This window comes from Bactrocera oleae, chromosome 6 (genome assembly GCF_042242935.1).
Source record: "Bactrocera oleae isolate idBacOlea1 chromosome 6, idBacOlea1, whole genome shotgun sequence".
Classification (NCBI taxonomy): Eukaryota; Metazoa; Arthropoda; class Insecta; order Diptera; family Tephritidae; genus Bactrocera; species Bactrocera oleae.
In genome coordinates, this window is record NC_091540.1 from 15,343,229 (window position 1) to 15,369,798 (window position 26,570).

The 26,570-nt window shown below is 33.1% G+C and overlaps 2 protein-coding genes across 2 annotated transcripts; both read left to right on the forward strand.

The window, feature by feature from the left end:
* The first annotated feature begins 17,953 nt into the window (after nt 1-17,953).
* LOC118682875 (odorant receptor 67c-like) lies at nt 17,954-19,747 on the forward strand. Its single transcript, XM_070111369.1, has 4 exons — nt 17,954-18,769; nt 19,065-19,266; nt 19,344-19,499; nt 19,562-19,747. Exons 1-4 carry the CDS (start codon nt 17,976-17,978, stop codon nt 19,625-19,627), a joined length of 1,218 nt encoding a protein of 405 aa, XP_069967470.1. The 5' UTR covers nt 17,954-17,975; the 3' UTR covers nt 19,628-19,747.
* Nucleotides 19,748-23,090: 3,343 nt separating this feature from the next.
* Nucleotides 23,091-24,916, forward strand: LOC138857707 (odorant receptor 67c-like). Its single transcript, XM_070111314.1, has 4 exons — nt 23,091-23,957; nt 24,252-24,453; nt 24,530-24,685; nt 24,748-24,916. Exons 1-4 carry the CDS (start codon nt 23,170-23,172, stop codon nt 24,811-24,813), a joined length of 1,212 nt encoding a protein of 403 aa, XP_069967415.1. The 5' UTR covers nt 23,091-23,169; the 3' UTR covers nt 24,814-24,916.
* The last annotated feature ends 1,654 nt before the right edge of the window (nt 24,917-26,570 follow it).

The window sequence follows — 26,570 nt, forward strand, 5'->3', positions numbered from 1 at the left end:
CCTAAAACGTATTAAAGATCTATCCTTTCTAAAGTAGGAGTTATGCTCACATTGCTATGCTAGAGAAGTATTTCGCTACACCGCTACAGCATTTCCGATATCTGTCAAAAGGAGGATATCTGTCCCTGTAATCCAGACCCTATTGACTGCTGTGCCGTACCTTGTCTTTTGAGGGTTTAAGTGATTTTACAACCAAGACATTATAAAAATTTCATTGTAAGGAATAACCAGCTCTTTGTTTTGAAGCGCACAGCACCAGAAAACTTTGACCATAGATACTGGCTTTTTAAAACCCTAAAATATTATTTTGCGAACCGTACTTGGATTACGTAATCTGTATATTTTATTTTATTATTCAACAAAGTTATACTAAGGATAAGTATGTACAGTTAGAAGATTTGAGATCTGTAGTTGCTTGCGGTATAATCACAGGCTAATAGATAAATGCTTATGGTCTAGGAGCTTTCAACTTTTACATTTAAACATTTTTTTCGGAAAACATATTTGGGGTTTTGACACCGACTGCCCAAGCGCTACTGTACTACCTATTCTATAAGACCATCAAGCAAAAGGTCATCATGGATTTAGTATCGCGCATCTCCTTAAAAATCTGAAAGCTGGAGTGCTTGAACTCAATTGCATTGAAAATGCAGTTTCCATTTTGCTTGGGCTTGGTGACTTTTTATCACTGCTCACATTTCGGCATCCTTAAAAAAGAGAATATACTGGTAATTAAATAAACAAAATGAATAGCACTTAATTAAGATCTTCAGATCGTATGTTAAGATATAGTTTTATGAGGAACGTGCCAAGTAAGAATGCGACATAGTTTAGCTAGCACCGATGGAATATATAGCCGAACTATTTGAGATTTCATTGTTTTCGAGCAAATATATAAATACCTATAATGGTTATAGGTATATACGTATGTATTATCTATGCAAATCAAGTTATAATTATTTTAAATCATGTGCACATGTTCCGAAGAGCAACATGCCACAGATCAGAAGGCATTATGAATGTCGGAAAAAATCAAAAATTTCAATCCAAAGGATTAACGGAATAATGTATGCGCCTCGAAGCAGAATTGCTGAAAATTTATTGTTTATAAATACTGGCGTAAAGTGCCGCTTGCCACCATAAAGACTAAATGAGACTAAAAATAGGTTTTCCCAACGAGTACGTGGAGATTTGTATGGCTATAAATTACATAAACGCAACAATCCGCAGCCGCACACATACATACATAGACTTCACACTAGAGCAACACTTACCAATGTGACATGTTCTTGCCGCTATTTCATTGCTGATCTTTTAATAAATACGTGGATTAGTTGCATGTTGCATGTTATTCATTAACTTCTACATCTGTGTGAATATGTATGTTGCAAGTACACTAAAATGTGTAGTTTGGATTTTCGTGTGTAATTAATTATGTTGTCATTGCTGTTGGTGCGTTTGATGGCATCGCAAACGTCAATGAACTGTTTTTAAATGACATTTCTATAACAAACATACACATGCACACATATTTTTACATGAAATAAATGTCTTAGTAGTAGCTCACTAGTAATCCCTCAGTGTTGTATATTTCAATGTCAAGGGACTGCCCCAATGTGTTGCAAGAACTTCGTGCCGGGTGATTGAGATAGCGGTTACGCATTTGTAAGCATATGTATATGCCTAGTACATATGTTTAAGCATGTTTTAGAATATGTTTGTATGAACTAAGGCAATATATAATAGATAGTATATATGGTAGATTCTATGTAAATACACGTACATATAATCACGTGTTTAAAAATTCGTCCGTGCCTTCGCTCTCTCCACCCTCACTTAAACATCAGCAGCATACTTAAGTATAGTACTACACATATATTACATTTACAAGAACATATGGTACACTACGCGTCATCAGATTAGTTTTCCTTATGCATGCTTGGTTGATGTCAAATTTTAGACCTATACAATTGTTTATACCCTGAACAGGGTGTAGAAAGTATGCTATTAAGCTTGTACTACTCAAAAGAAAACGTCGAAGACCCTACAAGGTATATATGTATGTATAAAATTGATTAGCGTGACAAGCTGAGTTCATTTAGTTATGTCCGTCTGTCTGCCCGTCTGTATATACGCGAACTAGACCTTCAGTTCTTAAACTATCTACCAGAAATTTGCATTCGCCATTTTCTCACCAAGACGCTGGTTATTTGTCGGAACCTTCGATCTTCAAGAAATTTGGCATGAATTATTGTCTAAGACAATTATGTAATCTCCAAAAAAATCGGACCACTATAACATATAGCTGTCATATAAACTGACCGATAAAAATAAAGATAAAGATTTTTGTATTCTCGATTATGTTATGAAAGAAAACACCTGCGAACGTTATTATAGCTTCAATGCAGCTGAAGTTAACGTTTTTTCTTGTTTCTTACATTCCTATACCAATTAACTTAAAATAAGCTATAGAAGGATGCAATACGATTCAATATAATATTTTATTGTTTTAAAAAGCAAAACATTACCAAAATTTTCAAACAAAAATTGGGTCTTCAAATGGTGCCCCCGCTAATCTGTTGACGCGCAGTATATATAAAAGCCTTTAGCATATAGTAATTGTACTTAAGTGTTTTTACTTCTGACAGCTGACACCGTTGTCACTAAAATAATTTAAATGTGTTTTGTATGATTTTTTCCTTCCTATAAAATTGTATACAGTGGATTTGGCTTATTTAATGTTTTTGCTCTTTAACAAAAGAGTGCATTTGACTCATTTCATTTATTAAATTCCAAAACCCAATTCATTTACCATATTAAAAATTCTAGCAATAAAAACATTTCCACCTTTTCTTTTTGATGCTTAAAATGTTCTTTAGGATTAGAAGGTAGCTCCTAAGTAATTTCATTTAATTTCATCCAATTTAAAATATCAAAAGAAGAACCCTATTATCTCCTTTTGACTTTATTATTGTAATCCAGAGTAGATCTCTCTATTCATTCATATTCATGCTGCAGCCTAAAATTACCGTCAAATCAAATGTGAATAAGTTTACTTATTGTATATTTAAATCTTGTATAAAATAGCTCTCGTCAAATATATTACTTAAACTCCAGTCGAAAACATTTTCTGACTCACGGTCTTATTTTACTACTTATCGAACAAACATTTAGTGTAGTAATCTAACTTATATATATCATTCTAATGAATGTTTGACAATGTCGGAATTTTGTATTCCAGTCAAATTAGTAGTTTGACAAAGACTTTCTCTCGCACATAAAGCGTTCTTTTTCAATATTTTTAGTTACTAAAGTTAGGTCTAAAATATTTCAGACTACACATAAACGTATTCCTTTCAAACTCTAAAATATGTTAATGGACTCAGGTTTGATAAATAGAGGAGATTTTCTGAATAAAGAAAGTCTATTTCCATACATTTAACATTTTTAGGACCTAGGAGAAACGTCACGAAAAAATTTTAAAAGTGTATCAGAAACTCAGCTAGGGAGAATACTTGGAAAGTGCGGCCTCCAAATCTCTTTGTATTTGCAATTTCCATACAGCGGTCATAACCTCAAAATGAGATATACGACCTCAATGGTTTATAGGCTATATAAAGGTGTCAAAAATAATCGAAAAAAATTATCCAGAGCAAGTACAGTAAAGATAAAGATTAAGATAAGGTAGAATAGATTTTTAATTTTAGTGTACCATGCGCGATGAAGAAAGGCTAAAACATTAGTTATTTGGTATAAATAACACAATTTTGGCCGATTGCGTTGAAGTATCTTGTACGTTTTATTATATTAAATTTGTCGGTAAATTCCATAAATTGTAAAATCGGTTTTATTTGAACTTCAGAAGAAGTCTGCTGATGGCTTCTATGGAGCCGTTGATGGTACAATGCTCGATGGACTGAATTGTGCATGCCATACATGAGCCCTTCAAACTCTTCTTTTATAATCTGCACGGAGTATTAATCGATTGCTATGGACCGAAATCCAATTACAATCTATCTCAGCTACTTAAAGTACTTGAAAAAGTTCTTGAGCAGTAAGTTTTGACAAAGAGATTGATGAAGTCTTTACGAAACGTTCACTATTGTAATAATAATATTTAACTTGAAAAATAATAATATATTAAATATTTTGTTTTTTTGTTATTAGGTTTAATGAGGAACTATAGCTACATATAGCATACAAGTATAAGTTGAATTTAGAATACCGTACACGAATTTATTATGCTGAAGTCACACAGTTTCTTAAGAAAGATAAGTACTTGAAAGCAATTAAAAATTAATTATAAATGAACTTTAATGCGAGTAGTCTGTAAAGTACTGTTATAAGCACATCTACCATAGAAAACTATTTTGTGCGTATTTTCTGTAAATGCCATGGTAGGGAAGGGTTAATGCGTATATGAACCGTGGAATGCTGAATAAAGTAGAAACAAAAGTGTATTCGATCTAACTTGGAGTGTTCACTATTGAGTTAATATGGTCTGGAAATTGTTCAGCGAAATTTTTTTTTCTGAAGCACACATTACATTCAAAAACTGCCTAAAAATATTGAATCTCTCTTATTCAAAAAACAGCAGTGAATCAGCAGTTATTCAAAAAATGTATAGAAAAGTAAAACATTTTCAGCCTTTTAGCAATACAGTTAATTTTCTATTCAATTTATAAAAAAATTTTAAGCCTTTCATATACGTAGCAAATAGTTTATGAAATATTAATTTTAGTAATATGTTATTCTCGCTTCCTTGGTTTCTCTCTTTTTGCAAACTCACTTCTTTTCATCCTTCAGAAATTGCGAATATTTTTCAAATGTCATTCAATATTCAAAGCGGCTTCAAGATCATTTACACTTGCACGAAATAGCTAGTGAGAAAGTCTTAAAACTCAATAGGCTACAGAGGTAGCTTATATACGTAAATATATTATACTTCTATGTTCAAGATTTATTCACACTAACCATGACTTTAGTTATACATATATACATAGAAATGTCTAATGCTCACCGATAGACTTAATTATAGATCATCAGATCTCAATTACGCCGTCACAGCTTCTTCTGTACACAGCCCGAATGGTCGATAAGAGAACACGGTTTTCACAAGCATTTGACCCCCGAAGTCAAGTCCAGTAAGCGGTCCGCTGAACAGTTAGCCACACAGTCACTTTTAATTGCTATTTTGACTCCCACAATGAGCGTGCGTGTTGAGCGTTTCTTTTTTTTCATTGTTTCTTCGCTGATTTTTATCTCCGTTCAGTATTCTTTTCCTTTTTTTACTTATATTTATTTGAATACAATAATTACTATTTAATTTTGATTAATGATTTCAACATATATTTGCATTAAAAGGCAATGAATGCGTGAAAAGCAAAATGTAAGAATAAACATGTAGAATGGCTATTTGAATGGCCGTGACTATTTTTTTTTTTTATATGCTAAGTCATTTTATAAAATGAAGCTATAAATAAATTGATTGTAAGAGTTAGTTTGAAGAATAATAGAATGGGTTCCTCGCATAGTCAGTTCACCGAAGTGTTCATATTCCGGTACCGCAGAGTACTTACTTTGAATAAATATTTATAGTTCTGCATTTTTCTTCGTAAATATGAGCTGGATTTTATTTTCTACTTTAATAAAAATTTCCATGATATTTATTTAAGCGCAAACCTACAAAATTAGACAGTTACTAATATTACCTTTGGTATTATTTTAGTGCTCGGATGGCTTCCAATGATCGATGATAAGTATGAAAATCGTTTCCACAAGTAAAACCTTAAAAGATCTTCTGTAAATAGTATGGAGAGGAAAATGTTAACCTTTATATCGTTAGTAGTTTTCGAAATTTGTAAATAGACTTAATATTATATAATTCAGTGTGTCAGAACAACAAAACATATCATACTTTGCTTATGAACTAAGTCCGATATCTTGTGTCAATTTTACTTCTTCTTCAACAAGAATCCTTATATCCAATAAATTGATGGTTTTTGAGCTTGCCAGTCCAAACCAATCAATCTTTTGTATAAGGAGAACACTCACGGGTATACGCTTATTAAGCTGAGGATTTCATTTCCTTTAGTGTCCAAACAGTCACCGACATTCCTCCCTTCCTTACTTACCGCCCGTATCAAACCAAATTTGTCAAAAGTTATGTCCGTAGTTGCAAAGCAGAAATAAGTTGTTCTCTTTTGTTTTCATTTCACCAATGTTGCCATTATTCTATTTGTATACACAATTTTTCACACATTTAGTTTTTTAGTTATAATTTTTATAATGTAAAAGCTCAAAACTAAAATCCAACTACTAAAAATAGTTTACCTATTTATAAATAAGTGCATTCGATTGTGATTTTAAGTTATTTTATGAATATTTCAAATACATTGAAGTTCATTTTTTTATTACTACAAAATATCGATATTGGCAACCCTGCGTTACAAGAAAACGAATGTTCCGAGTCAGATTCATTGCAGTTAAAGAAGGTTACTGGATTAATTCTAGACCGATTTTAGCCATAAATGAATATACAAACGATTAAGAAAAATTTTTTGATAAACAAGGAATCACTTAAGGTATTGTATAATTTTTTATGCAGTATTCATTCAGTTCGAAAATATCATAGTAAGAGACGGTAGAGGATAAGTGAAGACGCGATTTGTCGCTTCATTCGATTTTATCAAACTTTCATATCTCTAGCTCCTTATGTTGAAGAAGTAGAAATGTAAAAAATTTGACGCTATTTTCTAATAATCTCAAAAGATGCCGAGTCTACAAGAAATAAACACTAGTTTTAAACATGTTAATTATTTGCTTGTTACAAAATTAAGAACTCTTTTTTTTAATTATGTACCGTTATTTATGCTCTCACCAGACTTCATCACTAAGTTAAACATAAGTCGATATTATGACGCCTAATGTTACACGTAGTCCGTTGCACATGACCATATCTCGCCACTGCTTGGCCATTTTGCCAGCATTTCATTGGCGCTTTCAGTTCAATTCCAATTACTGCACTTTGACGTTTACAGTAATCGCCTTTCAGTAGCATCACCAAGGCCGTCACCATCGCTATCAACAGCCATGGCATCGGCATCAGCATCGACATTAAAGAGTCTATCGTCATGTGGCCACAAAATTGCGAGCAGCCAACCCAATGGCAGCTCTATATAACAGAGCGACTACGGTTGAGAAACGGAGACTGTCCATCCATTGATTTTATTGGCGTTGCGAAAGTTTTCAGAGCTTTTACGTCAACTTCAATGGCCTTTGCTGCTATGCACTTTGAATGAAATTAACAGTTGTTGTTGTTTTTTTAAATTGTAGTTTGCTTGCTTTGTAGTGACCAAGGAGTATAATTTCTGCTTTAAGTTTAAAACGTTGACACCAAAGGTGTTTAATATATGTAAATGTTTCTTATAGGTGAATACACTTTTACGTTAGCTATACACTGGAGCAAACTCAGAATATTACATAAAAACATGTTGGTTCCACGATACATTTCTTCATAAGACGAAAAGGAAATGTTTTAGAGTTAAAACTGAAGAACCAGACCTTACTAGTGAATAGATGCTTAGATGATTTCTCCTTAGGCTTTACTTTATTACTGTGCCAGAAATGAGCGCGATCTGTCAACCAGTTTGTTTGCAGCAGCTGTTGAAATCAGTCGACCTCAGTAGTGTTTTGCTATTTTTATTTTGTATATATAAATGATCAGCACGTTGAGACGAGTTGAAGTCCAGGTGACTGTCTGTCCGTCTGTCTACGGATACGCGCGATAGCAGTAGCGAGAGGACTTGTGGGCTAAAAAGGGTTTTAAAGTGCTTCGCCCTCTAAATGGCTTAATGAACACGTTCTTCAAACCATTGAAGCTAACTTAATCAAACGTACTGAGCAGAAGCCCCTTTAGCGCTTCTTTTACACTGTGAATCAATTAATAACCTCGCTCACTCCAAATATTATATAAATCTTGGAGTGTAAGGTTACCCAAACATTTCTATTATACTCTCATAGTCGATATCGGATGACAACCACGTCGACTTCCCATGTTATAAAATTTTAAATTCCATCTGTTCTTTTACTTTACAGTATCCTAATCAAACATAATTAAGTTATCACAATAAAATTTTATATAAATAGTGCCCTTAAGCTATTTCATCTTACGCCCAAAAGTGGTCGAAATCCGACTATAACTTTTCAAGGACGCAGACACCAAATATATGGAAGCCTATGGCTGAATTTTTACGGAAAATATTGGTCAATGTGTGAGATATATAATTCTGAGGGAATTATTACTTGATAATAGCATGTCTGTATGTCAAACATGTGTTGAATCGGTTAATACTTCTGCTTGACTTTAGTATACCCTATACTGGCCAAACTTTTTCTGGTAATAATACATATGTCGTAATACCAAAACTGTATTAAATCGGGTTAAATATTCCCCAGCCCCATATACCTTATATAAGATAATGTGTAAGAATTATATACAAAATTCCAACTCCCGGTTGGCTTTATACCGTATATATCGGTCAATACGTATGATATCTAAGCAAAATTAAGTGAAAATATTGCGCGGTCGGTATTAAAACGTTAATGAAGACATGAATTGTGTATAGATAAATGAAACTTTTTAGATAGTTAGGGTATTTTTTAACTCACAAATTCAGAGAATAAGGTACTGCTGAGGAACTAGAATATGGTAATCTCATGTAAGTTATACTTTAAAATGCAAAACTACATATAAAAGATTTTTTTTGAAATACGAAGAATATATAACATTAGTCAAGGGTTGAGGCTTAATACACCTGGATACTTTGATGTAAAATTTTCTATAACGCTCTCCAAATTATTAAATACTAAACGCTGCTTAGGAATTGTAGTGTGATAGATCCAAAGCATCGGCACAGTTTAAAGTGGTTTAGTCTTTCCTGGGAACGATTTTGCACTGACTTGAGCCATTCCAAGATGATTGAAAATATTTTCCTTTCGGCGACTTAGATGGAATGCTTAGAATATAATATATTTGAACGTTAACAATTGTGGTATTGCTGATCGCTGCTGGATCATTCATATACTTGATTTGCAGGCTGAATAAAAATTTATTACATTTTGAACTATAAAGAACTTTAGCCTCATCTTGGTTCTTTTACTTATAGTAAGACCCTTTTCACATTTGGTTCCGAATATTACATTTAATAGCTTCTGTGCCTTACGACTTTAATCATTTTATAAGTTCTGAACTATATTACGGGTTAGGCCAGTCTGAAGCCTAAAACAAACATAACAAAAGCGATCTCGATGTAACCTAATATAGTGATTTCCGTCCTGCTGGTTGACGTAGATACGGTATTGTTATTAGTTAGTTTGACAAACTAAGTGGGTCGAATGTCTAAATAGGCACATGTTGTGTAATCGATGCAAAATTTCCTCTAGAAGTATATTTTAGAAATATATAAATACTTTTTGATCTAAAGTATTTACTTACCTTCTGCTTTTGCCTGTTATATATAACGAAATTTTAACCGAGTTGTAGCATTCTTTTGCTTTTATGTTAAAATGTATAAGAAGAAAAATATAACTATTTGCAATTATATTTTCTTGTACTTAAAAAAGGTGCTTTTTGCAGATTTTATGCCAACATTCAAAAATATTTCTACATAGTACTCATACATTCCTGACCGATAAAAAATTACCTGAAAAAGTAGAAATGTTTCCCAACTTGTCATGCCTGCACTAGCCTTTATAATAAACTATTTCCACAAAAGTAAATTATTGCCAATTTAAAAATATTTATTTCGATGACTTTTACAAGTACTTTCCACTTCAATGACCGCAAGATTTAGCATAGTTATTAACGGTTTTTTCACAACCACTACAACATTAAATTGCCAATAAAATATAACGGCAGCACAATCACATATAAAGCGCTCATATCAAAATAAAATAATCTGAAAATTTGTTTACTGAAGGCGAAAGCAGGCAAGAAAAAAGTGGAAATCGAGTAAAATTTTGTTCACTTCAATGGGGCTTGACCGGCTTTAACCTCTGCGAGGCGCCATGCACAGACATAGTTGTTGTTGTTGTACTCGCATTAAATTGCCAATTTGTAGACAAACATTTTTATTTACAAATTTCATTTTTATAATTTTTTAACTGATATTTATTTATACATATGTGTGTATATAGTAAATAATTTACCATATATATATATACATATATGTATATGCGTAGGCGTGCGGGTATGTGTGTATTTGTGCAATCAACGCACTCGAGTCGATTTAACATTATTGCCCGCTTCGATTGATTACACCGGCAATGCGTGCTAACAGCTCCAACAATAACAGCAATACACAGAATAAACAATAACAACAATCAAAACAACAACAAAAACAACAACAACAACGACAATAACAACAGAACCAAAAACAACAATACTAAGTCGAAAAACATGACGGCAGGAAGAAATAACAACAACAACCACAGAGACAAAAACAATAAAAGAAAACAACAACAATAATAGCAGCGGGTAGAAAATCGTAATAACAACTAGAAAGAGCAAACGCAATGAAATCTACAACAACAACAAAAATAAAAACAGTAATAAGCAGAAGAGCATGGCAACAAGAAAAAATGTCAACAGCAACAACAACAACGAAAACAAAAAAACAACAGTAGCCAGCGAACAACAACAACAAATAACGAATTTTCCAGCAATAATACAAGAACATTGTTGCAATCATTGCTTGTATATTTTACAAATGCAACACTGTTGTTGTTGTAATTGCAGTCACAACATGAACGCGCTCGTAAATGTTTGCGATTTTTCCAGCACTTCACACTTGCATGCCCCACCGACGCTCTGCAACGCACACATATTTTCTGTGACTATATTTGTAGGTGTGTATGGTTTTATGTATTTGTATGTGTGTGTGTGTTTGCATATGCTCAGCGTGCGCGGCAAGGGCAAATTGTTGTTTTTCATTTCGCGTTTTGCATTAAATTGAGTTTATGACTCCGCCAAAGTGTTGCGCACACACGCGCTCACGCTGGCGAACTTTTGCCTGCATTTTGCGAATTTTGTAAAAGTTGAGCGCTGTTGAGTCGGCGGTTGGCTGCGTGCATTTGACCTCGCGCGCTTCAATGACTACGTCCGCCAATTGCATGTGTGTGGGTGTGTCATGAACATAATACATACATACCATATATACAAGTACTTATGTATATCATATGCGCGTACATATGTTTGTTTTTGCTTGCTTGCCGTTTAACTGTTAATGTTTAGAGTTATTGTTTAGCAAATGGTCAATAATTTTATTTTACAACTTGAACGCTTGCCTGTCAGCATATCAATGTGCCGCTCTTCTTGCTAGCTTCTGCTGTGTGCGTGTGCTTGTTCGAAACAATCAATTATTTACGAGTATTGCAGTAATCAACAATGATCGCATAATGCAAACGCATAAACGTAGATATTGTTTGAGTAAATTGACTTTCAGCTTTTACTAACTTCACGCGGTAGTCGGTTAAGTTGAGATTAGTAGTTATAATAGTCAAATATGACGAGGAATCTATAAAACACATATTTACTTGTGTGTTCTTTCGTCCTTAAATTGCTTAATGTCTCAATTCAAAGTATTGTTGGCATCCACCATTGAAGTTTTTAAGCTTAAATACACTTTACTCTGCTAAAATTTGACTATTACACAACACAAACGCAAACGTGGAAGAAAGAAATTTATAGAATATCGGAAATCTAGTGCTGATTGTAAAATGTTATTCTGACTCTAATTGTATTATTTTATTCTAGTATAATATACCATAGAATCCCTGCACAACAGATTACCTAGATGAACCAGATGTTAGAAAATGAATTTTAAAATAGTTTGGTGAAATAAAAATGAAACGTATCAAAACAATGCGTTGATAAGCGCCCCAAATATTACGAGATTTTTGCAAGTATTAATTTGGTTATCAGTGGCCAGTGTGTAGGGGCACACCGACCATGTTAGTAAGATTCGAGGCCGACCTAAAACCTCTTTTGTTTTCGGGTACGGATCCCAGTTGCTTGTGCAACTTTTTTTTTAACTTCCAGCATTTAGGTTTAAACCACAGCCACCACGATACTCCCCAAAGGACCGAACCCAATGAGCAGATTGAACCGAAGTCCAAGGGCATTCTGCTCGCCGTGGTACCAGAGTTGAGTCTCCGGTAAGACTGTGTAGCCGAAGCTACTACCGGTTGAGCTACCCATTACTCAATGACTGGTGACACTTGAACTTCAAATGTCTTTTTATTTGGAATCTCATTTAAAGTTTATAATATCAGTTTAAGGTGAGTATTATAACACTATTTCTGACATCTTTTACTATGCTGATATTTCTGTGCAAAATAAAATAACAGTCATAGTGCATTTGGCTTTGAGTCGCCTTTTACGACAGGCATGCCTTACCGCGGGTAAATTTTTACCCCTACCCGCAGGGGGAGCACGGACGGAGAGACAGATAGTCACCCGGAGTTCTACTCGTCTCGTGATCCTGATTATTGATTTATATACCATATATATAACCACATATCCATCGCCATTAGGTTTTGACCGTTAGGTGAACAAAACTATTATACTCTGTAGCAACATGTTGCAAGAGTATATAAATTATAAATTCTATTCCGTCCGTCTGTCAGTATATACATATATGCAAAGTATAAATACGCAATATGCAAGTATCTTCTTTTCTCCACAAAAGCTACTCATTATAGCATACAGTTGCCATACAAGCTGAACGATCGGAATCAAGTGCTTGTATCGAAAGCTTTTTCATCTGATAACATATCTTCACCAAATTTGACATGGATTACTGCCTAAGGCAATGATGTAATCTCTGAAGAAATTATTTAGATCGCATCACTACAAATTGGTTGAAAAGTTTCTATCTTCACAAAGAAATAGCACTACTAACTCCAAATTTTTTGGGCTCAAATCAATTATTTCTTTGTTTACAAGCTGTTTGAAGTAGACGTGTCAGAGTATTTTTTTAATATGGGAAAAATTTAATGTCGCGCTGTGATTAGATTTTTTGCTTTGAGAGGTTTAAAAGCAAAGGAAATGTATGAACAATTGTGAGAAGTGTATAAGGAGTCCTCACCTTCAAAGCGCACCGTTGAATTATGAGCTGGTGAATTTAAATTAGTCGTACTAGGCTTGAAGACAATCCACTTGAAGGACGACCAAAAACAGCAACCACACCAGAAATCAATGAGCAAGTTCATAATATTGTTAGTGAAGATCCAAGTTTGTCTAAGCTTGAAATTGCTAATGCCATAGGCATCTCAGACGAACGAGTACTTATATTTTACATTAAGAGTTATATTATATATGAAAAAGCTGTTTAGAAAGTTAGTGCCGCACATGTTAACAATTCAACAAAAACTGGATCGAAAAGAAATTTCTCAGCAAAATTTGGAGCGTTTTAAGTAGAATAAAATCGATTTCTTGCGTCGTTTTATAACTATGGAATAGACTTGGATCTACCACCATGATCCTAAATTGAAACAAGAACGTTTACAGCTGACTAAAGCTCGTTGTTCAGCTTCAAAGTTACAAGGATCAGCAAAGAAGGTTATGGCATCCAGTTTTTTTGGGATGCAAAAGAAATTTTGTTGATTGGTTATCTGAAGAAAGGTAAAGCAATCAACTCTAAATATTATTGCAGCCATTTGGATCAGCTGGATAAAAAAACTCGTGAGAAAAGACCTGGTTTGCAGCACAAAAAAAAATAATTTTTCAACAAGACAATGCACCTGTTCACAAAGATGTTTTAACAATGACAAAATTCAACGAATTAAAGTACGAATTGCTCGAGCATCCACCGTATTTGGCTCCCAGTGGCTACTATCTCTTCAGAAATCTGAAACAATTCCTTCATGGAAAGCGTTTTTCGTCGAATAAAGCAGCTGTTACAACCGCAGACGGGTATTTTGCAGAGCTTCCGGAAAGTCATTATAGGGATGGCATAAAATTATTGGAGGATAATAAGTGTATTGAGGTTAAGAGAGATTATATTGAGTAAAAATATATATTTCGTATCAAAAACCGTATTTTTGTATTTCGAACGCGGAACCTTTTCAACCAACCTGTATATCATATAGCTGGCATACAAACTGGTCAACCAAAATGATGTTTCGGTATGGAAACTTTTTTATTCGTAAAGGGTATTTATTTATATTTTTTTAAGTTTATATCTATTAAATAGTTTACTACACTTTATTACTGCAAAAATATATTTAGTTTATTTAGTTCAACACTTTTTTTTATTTTAAAATTACTTCTAGTTTTTCTAAAACCGTTCTTAATCGCCGAAACTTTAAATTGAGTGCATTAACCGCAGGATTCTGAGATTGGTGTATATATATATATGTATATATATTGTGTAGAATACATACGTATAGTATTTTCCAATAACTCACATGTTGCATAATCATTAATAAGTATTTACTATGATCTCTGCACTATCTCTAGCAGCAATAACTCTTTGAATTAATTTCCGTTTCCTGCTTACTCTTCAATTGTTTTTTATTTTATATAGCAACTCGCTACATATGATAAGCAAAATATATACGGAATTATCCCTAGTAATATATGTGTGTAAATATATGGGTGTATAAATAAAAAATCGGCCCTTTTTGCACAGGGAGCATACTTGCGCATATGTACAAGTATGTATGTAGTCGTAAAAGGATGACAAAAATCAGAACGTTAATTACCACAGTTATTTAATTTTCGCATTGATCTTGAATTGTACTAAAGTGAAATTCGCTTTTTTATTTATACACATATTTTTTCAGCAATCTCATTTCATTTTTTTCGCGAAAGTGGTCGGTGCTAATTAAGAGTTGCTTTTGAAATTATAGTAAAAAAGTAAAAAAACGTGGAAAATATATTTGGATATTTTGTAGTTAAGAATTCTGTAATTCCTACTAAAAATAAAGTATAGCATAATAATAAGTGATAGATTAAAAAAGTTTTGTAGTTTTTGTTTATTTCCCGTCAGCGAAAATTGTATTTAAATCGTTCTTAAATAAGACATATCTCAATCAATTTAATATATTAAGACGTTGTACAAAACGTCAACCAGAGGATCGGTAGGCTTACATTAGAGATATTAAGTTTATACCAGGTCTAAATAAATTCCATTCATATTAAGCACTAAACCACATAATTTCTAAGAAACTTTGTTCACTTAAATTCACTAAAACATGTCACACAGTTTGACCAACCTAAACGGTTTGAATACAGGTTGTTTAAATGAGATAAGCCTTCCCTACACATACACACCACTCTACTCGGCAAAAACTGGCGCTGATTGCACAAACTTTTGAGATTACTCAGGTATACAATACAAGTACTTTCAAGTAATTTTATAAATATATAATTCATACACTGACCGACATAGGTCAGGTTAGATTACTACATATTATTAACAGAAAATGATGCTCTCTGAGTTTCATAATGATACCACACACACCGAAACCAATATATAATGAATAAAGTCAACTAGATATTTGAAAATTCCGATATTAGTTATATGGGATCTAGGCCAAGTTATCACCCAAGTTTATCCACACAAAGATGCACCGTTATTAAAAAAACATCCTCTCTCAATATTATTCCGATATCTCTCATATATGCCGATATATGCGGTATAAAGCCAGCCGGAAGCACGAAAATCTATATGGGGTCTAAGGAGAGTATTGATCCGATTCAACCCATTTTTGATATAGGCATACTTTTATCAGAAAAATATTCCTTCCGAATTTCTATAACATATATCGGAAATTTATCGATATTTTCGACAGAAAAATAAAAATAAAGAGAAGATATTCAGTATCTGGGGGCTTGAATAATTTTGGTTGGATTTGAACAATTTCTGGTCATAAGTTGGCACATTCAAAGGCACTGATTGTGCAAAGTTTTATCCGGCTACATTGATTGGTTCTTGATTTGTTTCAGATTCAGATGGAATTTAATATTATGTTATATGGGAAGAAGACGTAGTTTTTGTCTGATTTTTATTTTGTTTCCGTTTTCGCATGTAATCTGTCGAGTAGATCCCGAGATATGGGTTTTCACTTAAATGTGGGCGGTGCCACGCCTATCGTCCAAATTTGACACCGGCCTTCTTGTACCATCTCGGTGCAAAATTTCATGTCTCTGGCGCATTTATCTATAGATTCATCGCGATATTTGTAGTTTTTAACAAACCCGTTATATGAGGAGTAGTCGGGGTTATAATTCGAATTTACCGATTTTCACAAGTTGAATACCATCCTTAATATTAAAGATTTGCCTTTAAGGAATTTAGTTAATATAGCTTGAACACGTACACAGTAAACTTATTAGAGAGCGGGGCCTCGGCCACTTTAAAAAAAATGTTGGAACCATAGATGCCCCTCCAAAATGCAACTCGTTGTACAGGATAACAACCTTGTATCTTATTGTGAAGCTTAGTTATGGCACTTAAGAGGTTTCCGATTAATGGCGTTTTGTGGGCGTGGCAGTGGTCCGATTACGTCATTTAAAAATGCCTCCTTATATCTAATATAATGATTTTTGAACTACCAGCTGACCTTATGCCGCATCTGTCGGCGGATATGAGAGCTATTTTAATGAATTTGAGAGAGCTAAATTTTCTAATAACAGTGTATATTTGTGCGTAAACTAGATAAATCGGGCGAAAACTAACCCTAGCCCCATATAACTCACATGCAGGATTTTGAAACATACGGTAGACTTTACTCCATATATATGTATATATATACATATTTAACAAATTACTTGAAAATAAGTCCTCAGGTATACTTAAGCAATGAAAATTTAATGCAATCAGCCCTTCCATTCCCCTGCCTTCCTTACTTGGTTTTTAATAACTTTTCTAACGATTTTACCGCTTAGCGTGGTGTTAGGTGTTCAATAAATGAATGTTGGTTTATCTTCAATACGTAGCACTGCTAAACATATAACTTGAGGGACAATAGGCCTATGATAGTTTCATATCATGATTTAAAAACAGGTGAACTAACACGCAAGTATTTCCTATTTCTAATGTAATGCCCCTTCGTTTCATTTGACCTTGCGTGGAATAAACTCGGGTATCAATTAGGATATCTGGGAAAAATGTTTCATCATCCGTGGTAAGAATATAGAAAGAGATATCCAGTATGCTTTCTCTTTGTAACTACAAATCGTTCAATTTTATAGCATATAATATATACAACTTAAATTCTGCGTTGCAGATCGTATATAACTTTCTTCACCTTACCACAATAATAAGATAATGATTTAATTGGTCTCACTGTTCGCAGATAATTATTCGCAAACAAACAGCTGATACGGTTTCCATGCACCTCAAAATGCACTTCTGATATTTTTAATATTTTTTATGAAAACGGTAAATTTAATTAGCTTCATGATTAACATATTTTGCTGAGGTGTAGACAACGGGGTTCGGGCGAGGCTAGAATGTACCCACGCGGCAAAATTATACTTTCAAACTTAAATGCAAAAGATGATTTGTTAGTACTTTTCAAAGGTACGATGTTTCACATTTTTATAAATCATGTCGTTGATGACTGTTAAAGAGAAGCCTTTATTACTTAGATATTTCATTTCTCAAGCTTTAGATGTTATTTGATCTGTAACTATATTGTTCTAATCTGGAGTGTGGTTCAATATTATTGACTTAGCATCAATAGCTGATGAGCCAAAGTGCTTGTTATGCAAGTCGTATATTGGCAGTATAATGCCATTCCGAATCACGGATAATGCCTTCAAAGTCTTGCGTCTTGTTTTATAGATCGCACCCACTTAAACTGACGCCCTTTGCTTCATATTTGACTCAACTATGATATAAAAGCCAATACCGACATATCCTTTCAGCAGTTCTGCGTAAAAGTTTCAGTTAGTTGTACTCACGATGACGCCGTCTTTCGAAAGCAGTGAACCCGCACCAACGGTACCGGATTTTGTAAATATACCATTATCACTAATAAAATTTATGGGCGCAAAACTTTTCAAATGGACACCAGATGAACCGAGAAGCAAACTTCAAATACCATTACTGGGCATATTTTGCGTTTTTGCTTCATACAATTTTCTAAGCATGATGCTTTTCGTTATCTATGAAGAGTTGGAGACTTCACTAGATATAACTGAGTTTATATTGTTTTGGGGATTTGTGCTGAATGCACTGATGAAGGGCGGTACAATCGTCTGTTTTCGACGTGAAATCGAATTTATACTCAAAGGTTTAATTGTCAGACATCCAAAAACGGAGGAAGAGCGCGTGGCTTTTCAATTAGTGCCATACTTCAGAACAATAACTGCATCCAACAAATATCTAACCATGTGGCATTTAAGTATAACATCAATGTTTCTTCTTCATCCAATGGTGTCATCGTTACTTCGTTATATATGGCGCGACGATAAAAATGAAGTTTATGACTACACGTTACCCTTCATGATGGGCTATTACTACGATGTAAATCAACCGTTTGCTTATGCCGTTTCATATTTCTTACAATGCTGTGGTGCATTTTATTCGTCATTGTTATTTTTGAGTGGCGATTTGTTGCTCATCTCAATGGTACAACTGGCTAATATGCATTTCGGATATTTAATCTATAAAATAGAAAGTTTTCAACCAACTGGTACGGATGCTGATATAAAAGTGCTGGGCCCATTACTGAAATATCACAATGAGATATTGGAGTAAGTTTTCAAAGATAATCGTGAAAAAAAATATATACAAGATACCCTCTTAACATTTCGCACATATTTTCGACTGTTACGGAAGTATCTTAAAGTACATCAAAGCGATTTTTTCGTCTTTAAAAGCGCTTTAAATTTTATCACGGGCCGACGAACCTATAGATGTATCTAAATCAATTCGCAGCTTCAGCTGGGACCCTGCAAAAAAATTTGAAAAAATTGAAGAACTCTAGTCTAAAGTTTTTCAAAGGGAGTTCTTGATAAGTTAGTACTTAATACGTTTATATTCTTTCAGTTATGCTGAGCGAATCGATAGCACTTTCAGCTTGGCCACACTTCTCAACTATATGGGCTCATGCTTGGTACTATGCCTCATTGGTCTTCAAATAGTTCTGGGCTCCGATGTTGTGAGCGTTATTAAATTTATCGGTTTTCTTGTTTCAACTATAGTGCAGGTCTACTTTGTCTCCTATTTCGGCAATAATCTGAAAGATTTGGTAATATGAAAAAAAAAGTAAAAATTGTAGCTTTGAAATTTATATTTAAAATATAAAACATTTCATTGAAACCAAAGAGCACTGGCATAAGTGATGCGTTCTACAATCATCCCTGGTACGATGCGAATTACAAGTATATGCGCATGCTGGTGTTGCCCATAGCACGTGCTCAGCGTTATGCCCACTTGACGGGTTTTAAATTCTTTGAGATCTCAATGGATAGCTTTCAGTCGGTAAGACATACGATTAAACACTGAAATAAGCCAATTTATTTATTTATACTATATTTTAACAGCTCTGTACCACTTCTTACCAGTTTTTTACACTTTTGCGGACAAGCATAGAGGAAGAGGATAGTTAAATATATCGAAGATTAACGGAATTTATTATTGATAATCGCAGAGATTTATTATATTAAAAATACTAATTTCACAAAAAATATTTCATGTTTCTTTCAGTTGTAAGGTATAGAGCAGATATTGAAATAATTGTGAAATATTAAGCATATCTTAGGCTTAACGAGCAAAAAACGTCCTATTTTCAATAATTTTTTTTCATATAAAAAAACTAATAGTTTATTCAAATTTTTAGTTATTTTAATATTATAAAGACACATATTTGATAAAGATCTTATAAAATTTTTAAAGAAAAGTTTTTAAAACTCGATCACTACGACGTCATTTCTGGCAGTTCCACGGAAAGCAGAATTTCTGAAAGGATCATCAAAAGTAAAAAGAAAAAAATACGTTTTGGAACTAAGACACGCATTTTCGGCATTAAACTATATTATATCCAATATTATACATACGTTCAGATAATTTTGTTAAGATGTCTTTTATATTCACCAATATATACGGTATTAAGCCAACCAGAAGTCTGAAAATCTTATATTTGGTACGTGGGAAATAAAGGAGGTATTGACCCGACTTACCTATTTTTGGCATTACTACATATTATTAACAGAAAAATACGCTCTCGGAGTTTCATAATGGAAACACACACACCAAAACCATTGTATAATCAGTAAAATCAACTTGATATTTGAAAAGCCTGATATTAGTTGTATGGGGCCTAGGGCGAGTTTTAAGCCGGGCTTATTCATTTCTCAATTTTATTAAGTAAACTCATATATTTGTCGATATATGCGATATAAAGCCAGCCAGAGGTTCGCATATCTATATGGGGCCTAAGTATTGATCCGATTCAACCCATTTTTGATATATGGGCATACTTTTATCAGAAAAAGATTCCCCCCGAATTTTTATAATATACTAGAGGACCTCGTCCAATCGTTGTTGTGGCTAAGGTATACATTAATTACAAACTATTCAATACAGTAAAATTGTATTTATGAAATAAAACGAAAACGTTAATTCCAATGTAAGAATAACCAAGCGGATCACTTCCAATGTTGAAAATGATAGATACTAATTTCCTTCGATTTGTTATTAAACACAAATAAACATAAAATATAATATAATATGTTGATTTTTTTATTTAATTAATTTTATATTCAAGTCTGCAACAAATGAGTAATTTTCAAAGTTGTTAGCAGATAACATTTAAAATAATGAAAGAGGTTCCTCATTCTTAATTTTTAACAATAATATTTATAATTTTTAATTATAAACATTTTCAAATTCAATTAATACGTACGTTCTTATCATTGGAAAACGTGGCAAGAGGACCTCATCTCCATTAAATTTTCCAGTCAAAATAGTTGCTACAATAATATTTCTTGAATAATTAAGGTGAATTGAAATAGCTCTGAATAATTTTCAACCGAAGATTATGTGATGTCATTCCGAGTATATCTAGATAATTTACGTTTTCATTCACATTAACAACAGTAGCGAATGATTTAAAATAGACGATTCAATGCTATCTCCTTACCAATTTAAAGCCAAATCGGCTAATCGACTCTCTTTTATATACATATATAATATTACGAATTGCTTATAGGTATAGGAGTATAGAAAAGTGTTGTTTTTGGGCTTTTTCAGAAAGACCATCTTCGTACTTTAAGCAATATTCTAAAAATAAAGATTTAGCGGAATCGGCTCAGCTGTTCTCGAAATTTGCGCTTAGAAACACACTCAGTGATTTAGTTTTATTCTATATTAATTAATGATCACTTTATAATTAATTATTAATTATTGAGACCATTAATATATAGATTTATCGCATTTTTAGTAGTTTTCAAAAAAATCGTTGTATTGTATGGGGTTATAATTCCAATTCAGCGATTTGCACAGGGTGAATAGGGATGCGAAAAAAAATTTCCCTTAGAAAATTTAGTAAATATAGCTTGAGTGGCTTAGGAGATATGTTAAGTAAACTTATTAGAGAGCGAGGCCGCGTTCACTTTTAAAAAAAAATTTAAGCCATAGATGCCCTTCCGTAATGAAATATGTTGTACAGGATAACAACCTCGCCTCTATTGGCGAATGAGGAAGTTATTTATTTTAATGAATTTGATAGTGCTTATCTTTTCTAATAACAGTGTAAGCCTACAATGGATAAATCGGGCGAAAACTTCCCTTAGACCTCATATAACTGACATGCAGGATTTTGAAACATACGATTGACTTTACTTCATATATATGTTTATATATATTATATATATACATATGTATCAAATTGCTTGAAAATAAGTTCTCAGGTATACTTAAGCAATGTGAAAATTTAATGCAATCAGCCCTTTCATTCTTCTGCCTTCCTTACTTGTTTTTAATTAACTTTTCTAACGATTTTACCGCTTAGCGTGGTGTTAGGTGTCCAATAAATGAATGTTGGTTTATCTTCAATACGGCGCAGTGCTAAAAATACAATTTGGGGGCCAAATGGCCTATGATAGTTTCATATCATGATTTGAAAACAGGTGAACTAACACAGAAGTATTTCCTTTTTGACATGTAATGAACAATCGTTTCATTTGACCTTGTGTGGAATAAACTCGGGTATCAATTAGGATATCTGACAAAAAATTTTCATCATCCGTGGTAAAAATATAGAAAGAGATATCCAGTATGCTTTCTCTTTGTAACTACAAATCGGTTAATTTTATAGCATATAATATATAAAACTTAAATTCTGCGTTGCAGATCGTATATAACTTGCTTCACCTTACCACAATAATAAGACAATGATTTAATTGGTCTCACTGTTCTCAGATAATTATTCGCAAACAAACAGCTGATACGGTTTCCATGCACCTCAAAATGCACTTCTGATATTTTTAATATTTTTTATGAAAACGGTAAATTTAATTAGCTTCATGATTATTTTGCAGAGGTGTAGACAACGAGGTTTAGGGGAGGCTAGAAAGTACCCAAAGTTATATAACTTTAGTTCCTAACTTCGGAACATTTACCTTTCTCTAAAAAATATTGAGTGGTGATGGGATTTCGAAAGTTTCAAAAAAAATTAAAAGGCAAGTGGACTGGAAGCAAATAAAACTCTGTAGAGAAGTTGTTATTGTTTCCTTTTCAATCTACATGCAAAAATTGATTTGTTAGTACTTTTCAAAGATACGATGTTCCACATTTTTATAAATCATGTCGTTGATGATTGGTAAAGAGACGCCTTTAAAACTTAAATATTTCATTGCTCATGCATTAGATGTTATTTTCTGTAACTATATTGTTCTAATCTGGAGTGTGGTTCAATATTATTGACTTAGCATGAGAACTTGTGAGCCAAAGTTAAGAGTGCTTGTCATGAAAGTCGTATATTGGCTGGATAATGCCATTGACTTCAAAGTCTTGCGATCTAGTTTTATAGATCGCACCCACTTCAACTGACGCCCTTTTCTTCGTATCTGCTTCATCTATGATATAAAAGCCAATACCGACATATCCTTTCAGCAGTTCTGCGTAAAAGTTTCAGTTAGTTTTACTCACGATGATGCCGTCATTCAGTGAATACGCACCAACGGTATCGGATTTTGTAAATATACCATTATTACTAATAAAATTTATGGGCGCAAAACTTTTCAAATGGACACCGAATGAGCCGAGAAGCAAACTGCAAAGACCATTACTCGGCATATTTTGCGTTTTTGTTTCATACAATTTTCTAAGCATGATGCTTTTCGTTATCTATGAAGAGTTGGAGACTTCACTAGATATAACTGAGTTTATATTGTTTTGGGGATTTGTGCTGAATGCACTGATGAAGGGCGGTACAATCGTCTGTTTTCGACGAGAAATCGAATCTATACTTAAGGGTTTAATTTCCAAACATCCAAAAACGGAGGAAGAGCGCGTGGCTTTTCAATTAGTGCCATACTTCAAAACAATAACTGCATCTAATAAATATCTATCCATGTGGCATTTAAGTATAACATCAATGTTTCTTCTTCATCCAATGGTGTCATCGTTACTTCGTTATACATGGCGCAACGATAAAAATGAAGTTTATGACTACACGTTACCCTTCATGATGGGCTATTACTACGATGTAAATCAACCGTTTGCTTATGCCGTTTCATATTTCTTACAATGCTGTGGCGGATTTTATATGTCACTGCTATTTTTGAGTGGCGATTTGTTGCTCATCTCCATGGTACAACTGGCTAATATGCATTTCGGATATTTAATCTATAAAATTGAGAACTTTCAACCAACTGGTACGGATGCTGATATAAAAGTGCTGGGCCCATTACTGAAATATCACAATGAGATATTGGAGTAAGTTTTCAAAGATAATCGTGAAAAAAAAATATTCAAGGTACCCTCTTAACATTTCGCACATATTTTCGACATTTACAGAAGTATCTTTAAGTACATCAAATTGATTATTTCGTCTTTAAAAAAGCTTTAAGTTTTTTCACGGACCGACGAACCTATAGATTTATCTAAGTCCATTCGCAGCTTTAGCTGGGACCCTGCAAAAAAATTTGAAAAAATTGAAGAACTCTAGTCGAAAGTTCTTCAAAGGGAGTTCTTGATAAGTTAGTACTTAATACGTTTATATTCTTTCAGTTATGCTGAGCGAATCGATAGCACTTTCAGCTTGGCCACACTTCTCAACTATGTGGGCTCATGTTTGGTAATATGCCTCATTGGTCTTCAAATAGTTTTGGGCTCCGATGCTGTGAGCGTTATTAAATTTATCGGATTTCTTGTTTCAACTATAGCGCAGGTCTACTTCGTCTCCTATTTCGGCAATAATCTGAAAGATTTGGTAATTTGAAAAAAAAGTAAAAATTGTAGTTTTGAAATTTGTATTTAAAATATAAAACATTTCATTGAAACCAAAGAGCACTGGCATAAGTGATGCGTTCTACAATCATCCCTGGTACGATGCGAATTACAAGTATATGCGCATGCTGGTGTTGCCCATAGCACGTGCTCAGCGTTATGCCCACTTGACGGCTTTTAAATTCTTTGAGATCTCAATGGATAGTTTTAAGTCGGTAAGACATACGATTAAACACTGAAATAAGCCAATTTATTTACTTATACTATATTTTAACAGCTCTGTACCACTTCTTACCAGTTTTTTACACTTTTGCGGACAAGCATAGAGGAAGAGGATAGTTAAATATATCGAAATTAACAGAATTTATTATTGATAATCGCAGAGATTTATTATATTAAAAATACTAATTTCACAAAAAATATCTCATGTTTCTTTCAGTTGTAAGGTATAGAGCAGATATTGAAATAATTGTGAAATATTAAGCATATCTTAGGTTTAACGAGCAAAGAACGTCCTATTTTCAAAATTTTTTTTTTCATATAAAAAAATTAATAGTTTATTCAAATTTTTAGTAATTTTAATATTCTAAAGACACATATTTGATAAAGATCTAATAAAATTTTTAAAGAAAAGTTTTTAAAACTCGATCACTATGACATCATTTCCGGCAGTCCCAGGGAAAGCAGAATTTCTGAAAGGATCATCAAGAGTAAAAAGAAAAAAATACGTTTGGGAACTAAGACACGCATTTTCGGCATTAAACTATATTATATCCAATTTCAGATAATTTTGCCAAGATGTCTTGTATATTCACTAATATATACGGTAGAAAGCCAACCAGAAGTCTGAAAATCTTATATTTGGTACGTGGGAAATAAAGGAGGTATTGACCCGACTTACCTATTTTTGGCATTACTACATATTATTACCAGAAAAATACGCTCATAATGGTACCACACACACCACAACCATTGTATAATCAGTAAAATCAACTATGAATTTGAAAAGCCTGATATTAGTTGTATGGGGCCTAGGGCGAGTTTTAAGCCGGGCTTATTCATTTCTCAATTTTATTAAGTAAACTCATATATTTGTCGATATATGCGATATAAAGCCAGCCAGAGGTTCGAATATCTATATGGGGCCTAAGTATTGATCCGATTCAACCCATTTTTGATATATGGGCATACTTTTATCAGAAAAAGATTCCCTCCGAATTTTTATAATATACTAGAGGACCTCGTCCACCCGTTGTTGTGGCTAAGGTATACATTAATTACAAACTATTCAATACAGTAAAATTGTTTTATGAAATAAAACGAAAACGTTAATTCCAATGTAAGAATAACCAAGCGGATCACTTCCAATGTTGAAAATGATAGATACTAATTTCCTTCGATTTGTTATTAAACACAAATAAACATAAAATATAATATAATATGTTGATTTTTTTATTTAATTAATTTTATATTCAAGTCTGCAACAAATGAGTAATTTTCAAAGTTGTTAGCAGATAACATTTAAAATAATGAAAGAGGTTCCTCATTCTTAATTTTTAACAATAATATTTATAATTTTTAATTATAAACATTTTCAAATTCAATTAATACGTACGTTCTTATCATTGGAAAACGTGGCAAGAGGACCACATCTCCATTAAATTTTCCAGTCAAAATAGTTGCTACAATAATATTTCTTGAATAATTAAGGTGAATTGAAATAGCTCTGAATAATTTTCAACCGAAGATTATGTGATGTCATTCCGAGTATATCTAGATAATTTACGTTTTCATTCACATTAACAACAGTAGCGAATGATTTAAAATAGACGATTCAATGCTATCTCCTTACCAATTTAAAGCCAAATCGGCTAATCGACTCTCTTTTATATACATATATAATATTACGAATTGCTTATAGGTATAGGAGTATAGAAAAGTGTTGTTTTTGAGCTTTTTCAGAAAGACCATCTTCGTACTTTAAGCAATATTCTAAAAATAAAGATTTAGCGGAAACGGCTCAGCTGTTCTCGAAATTTGCGCTTAGAAACACACTCGGTGATTTAGTTTTATTCTATATTAATTAATGATCACTTTATA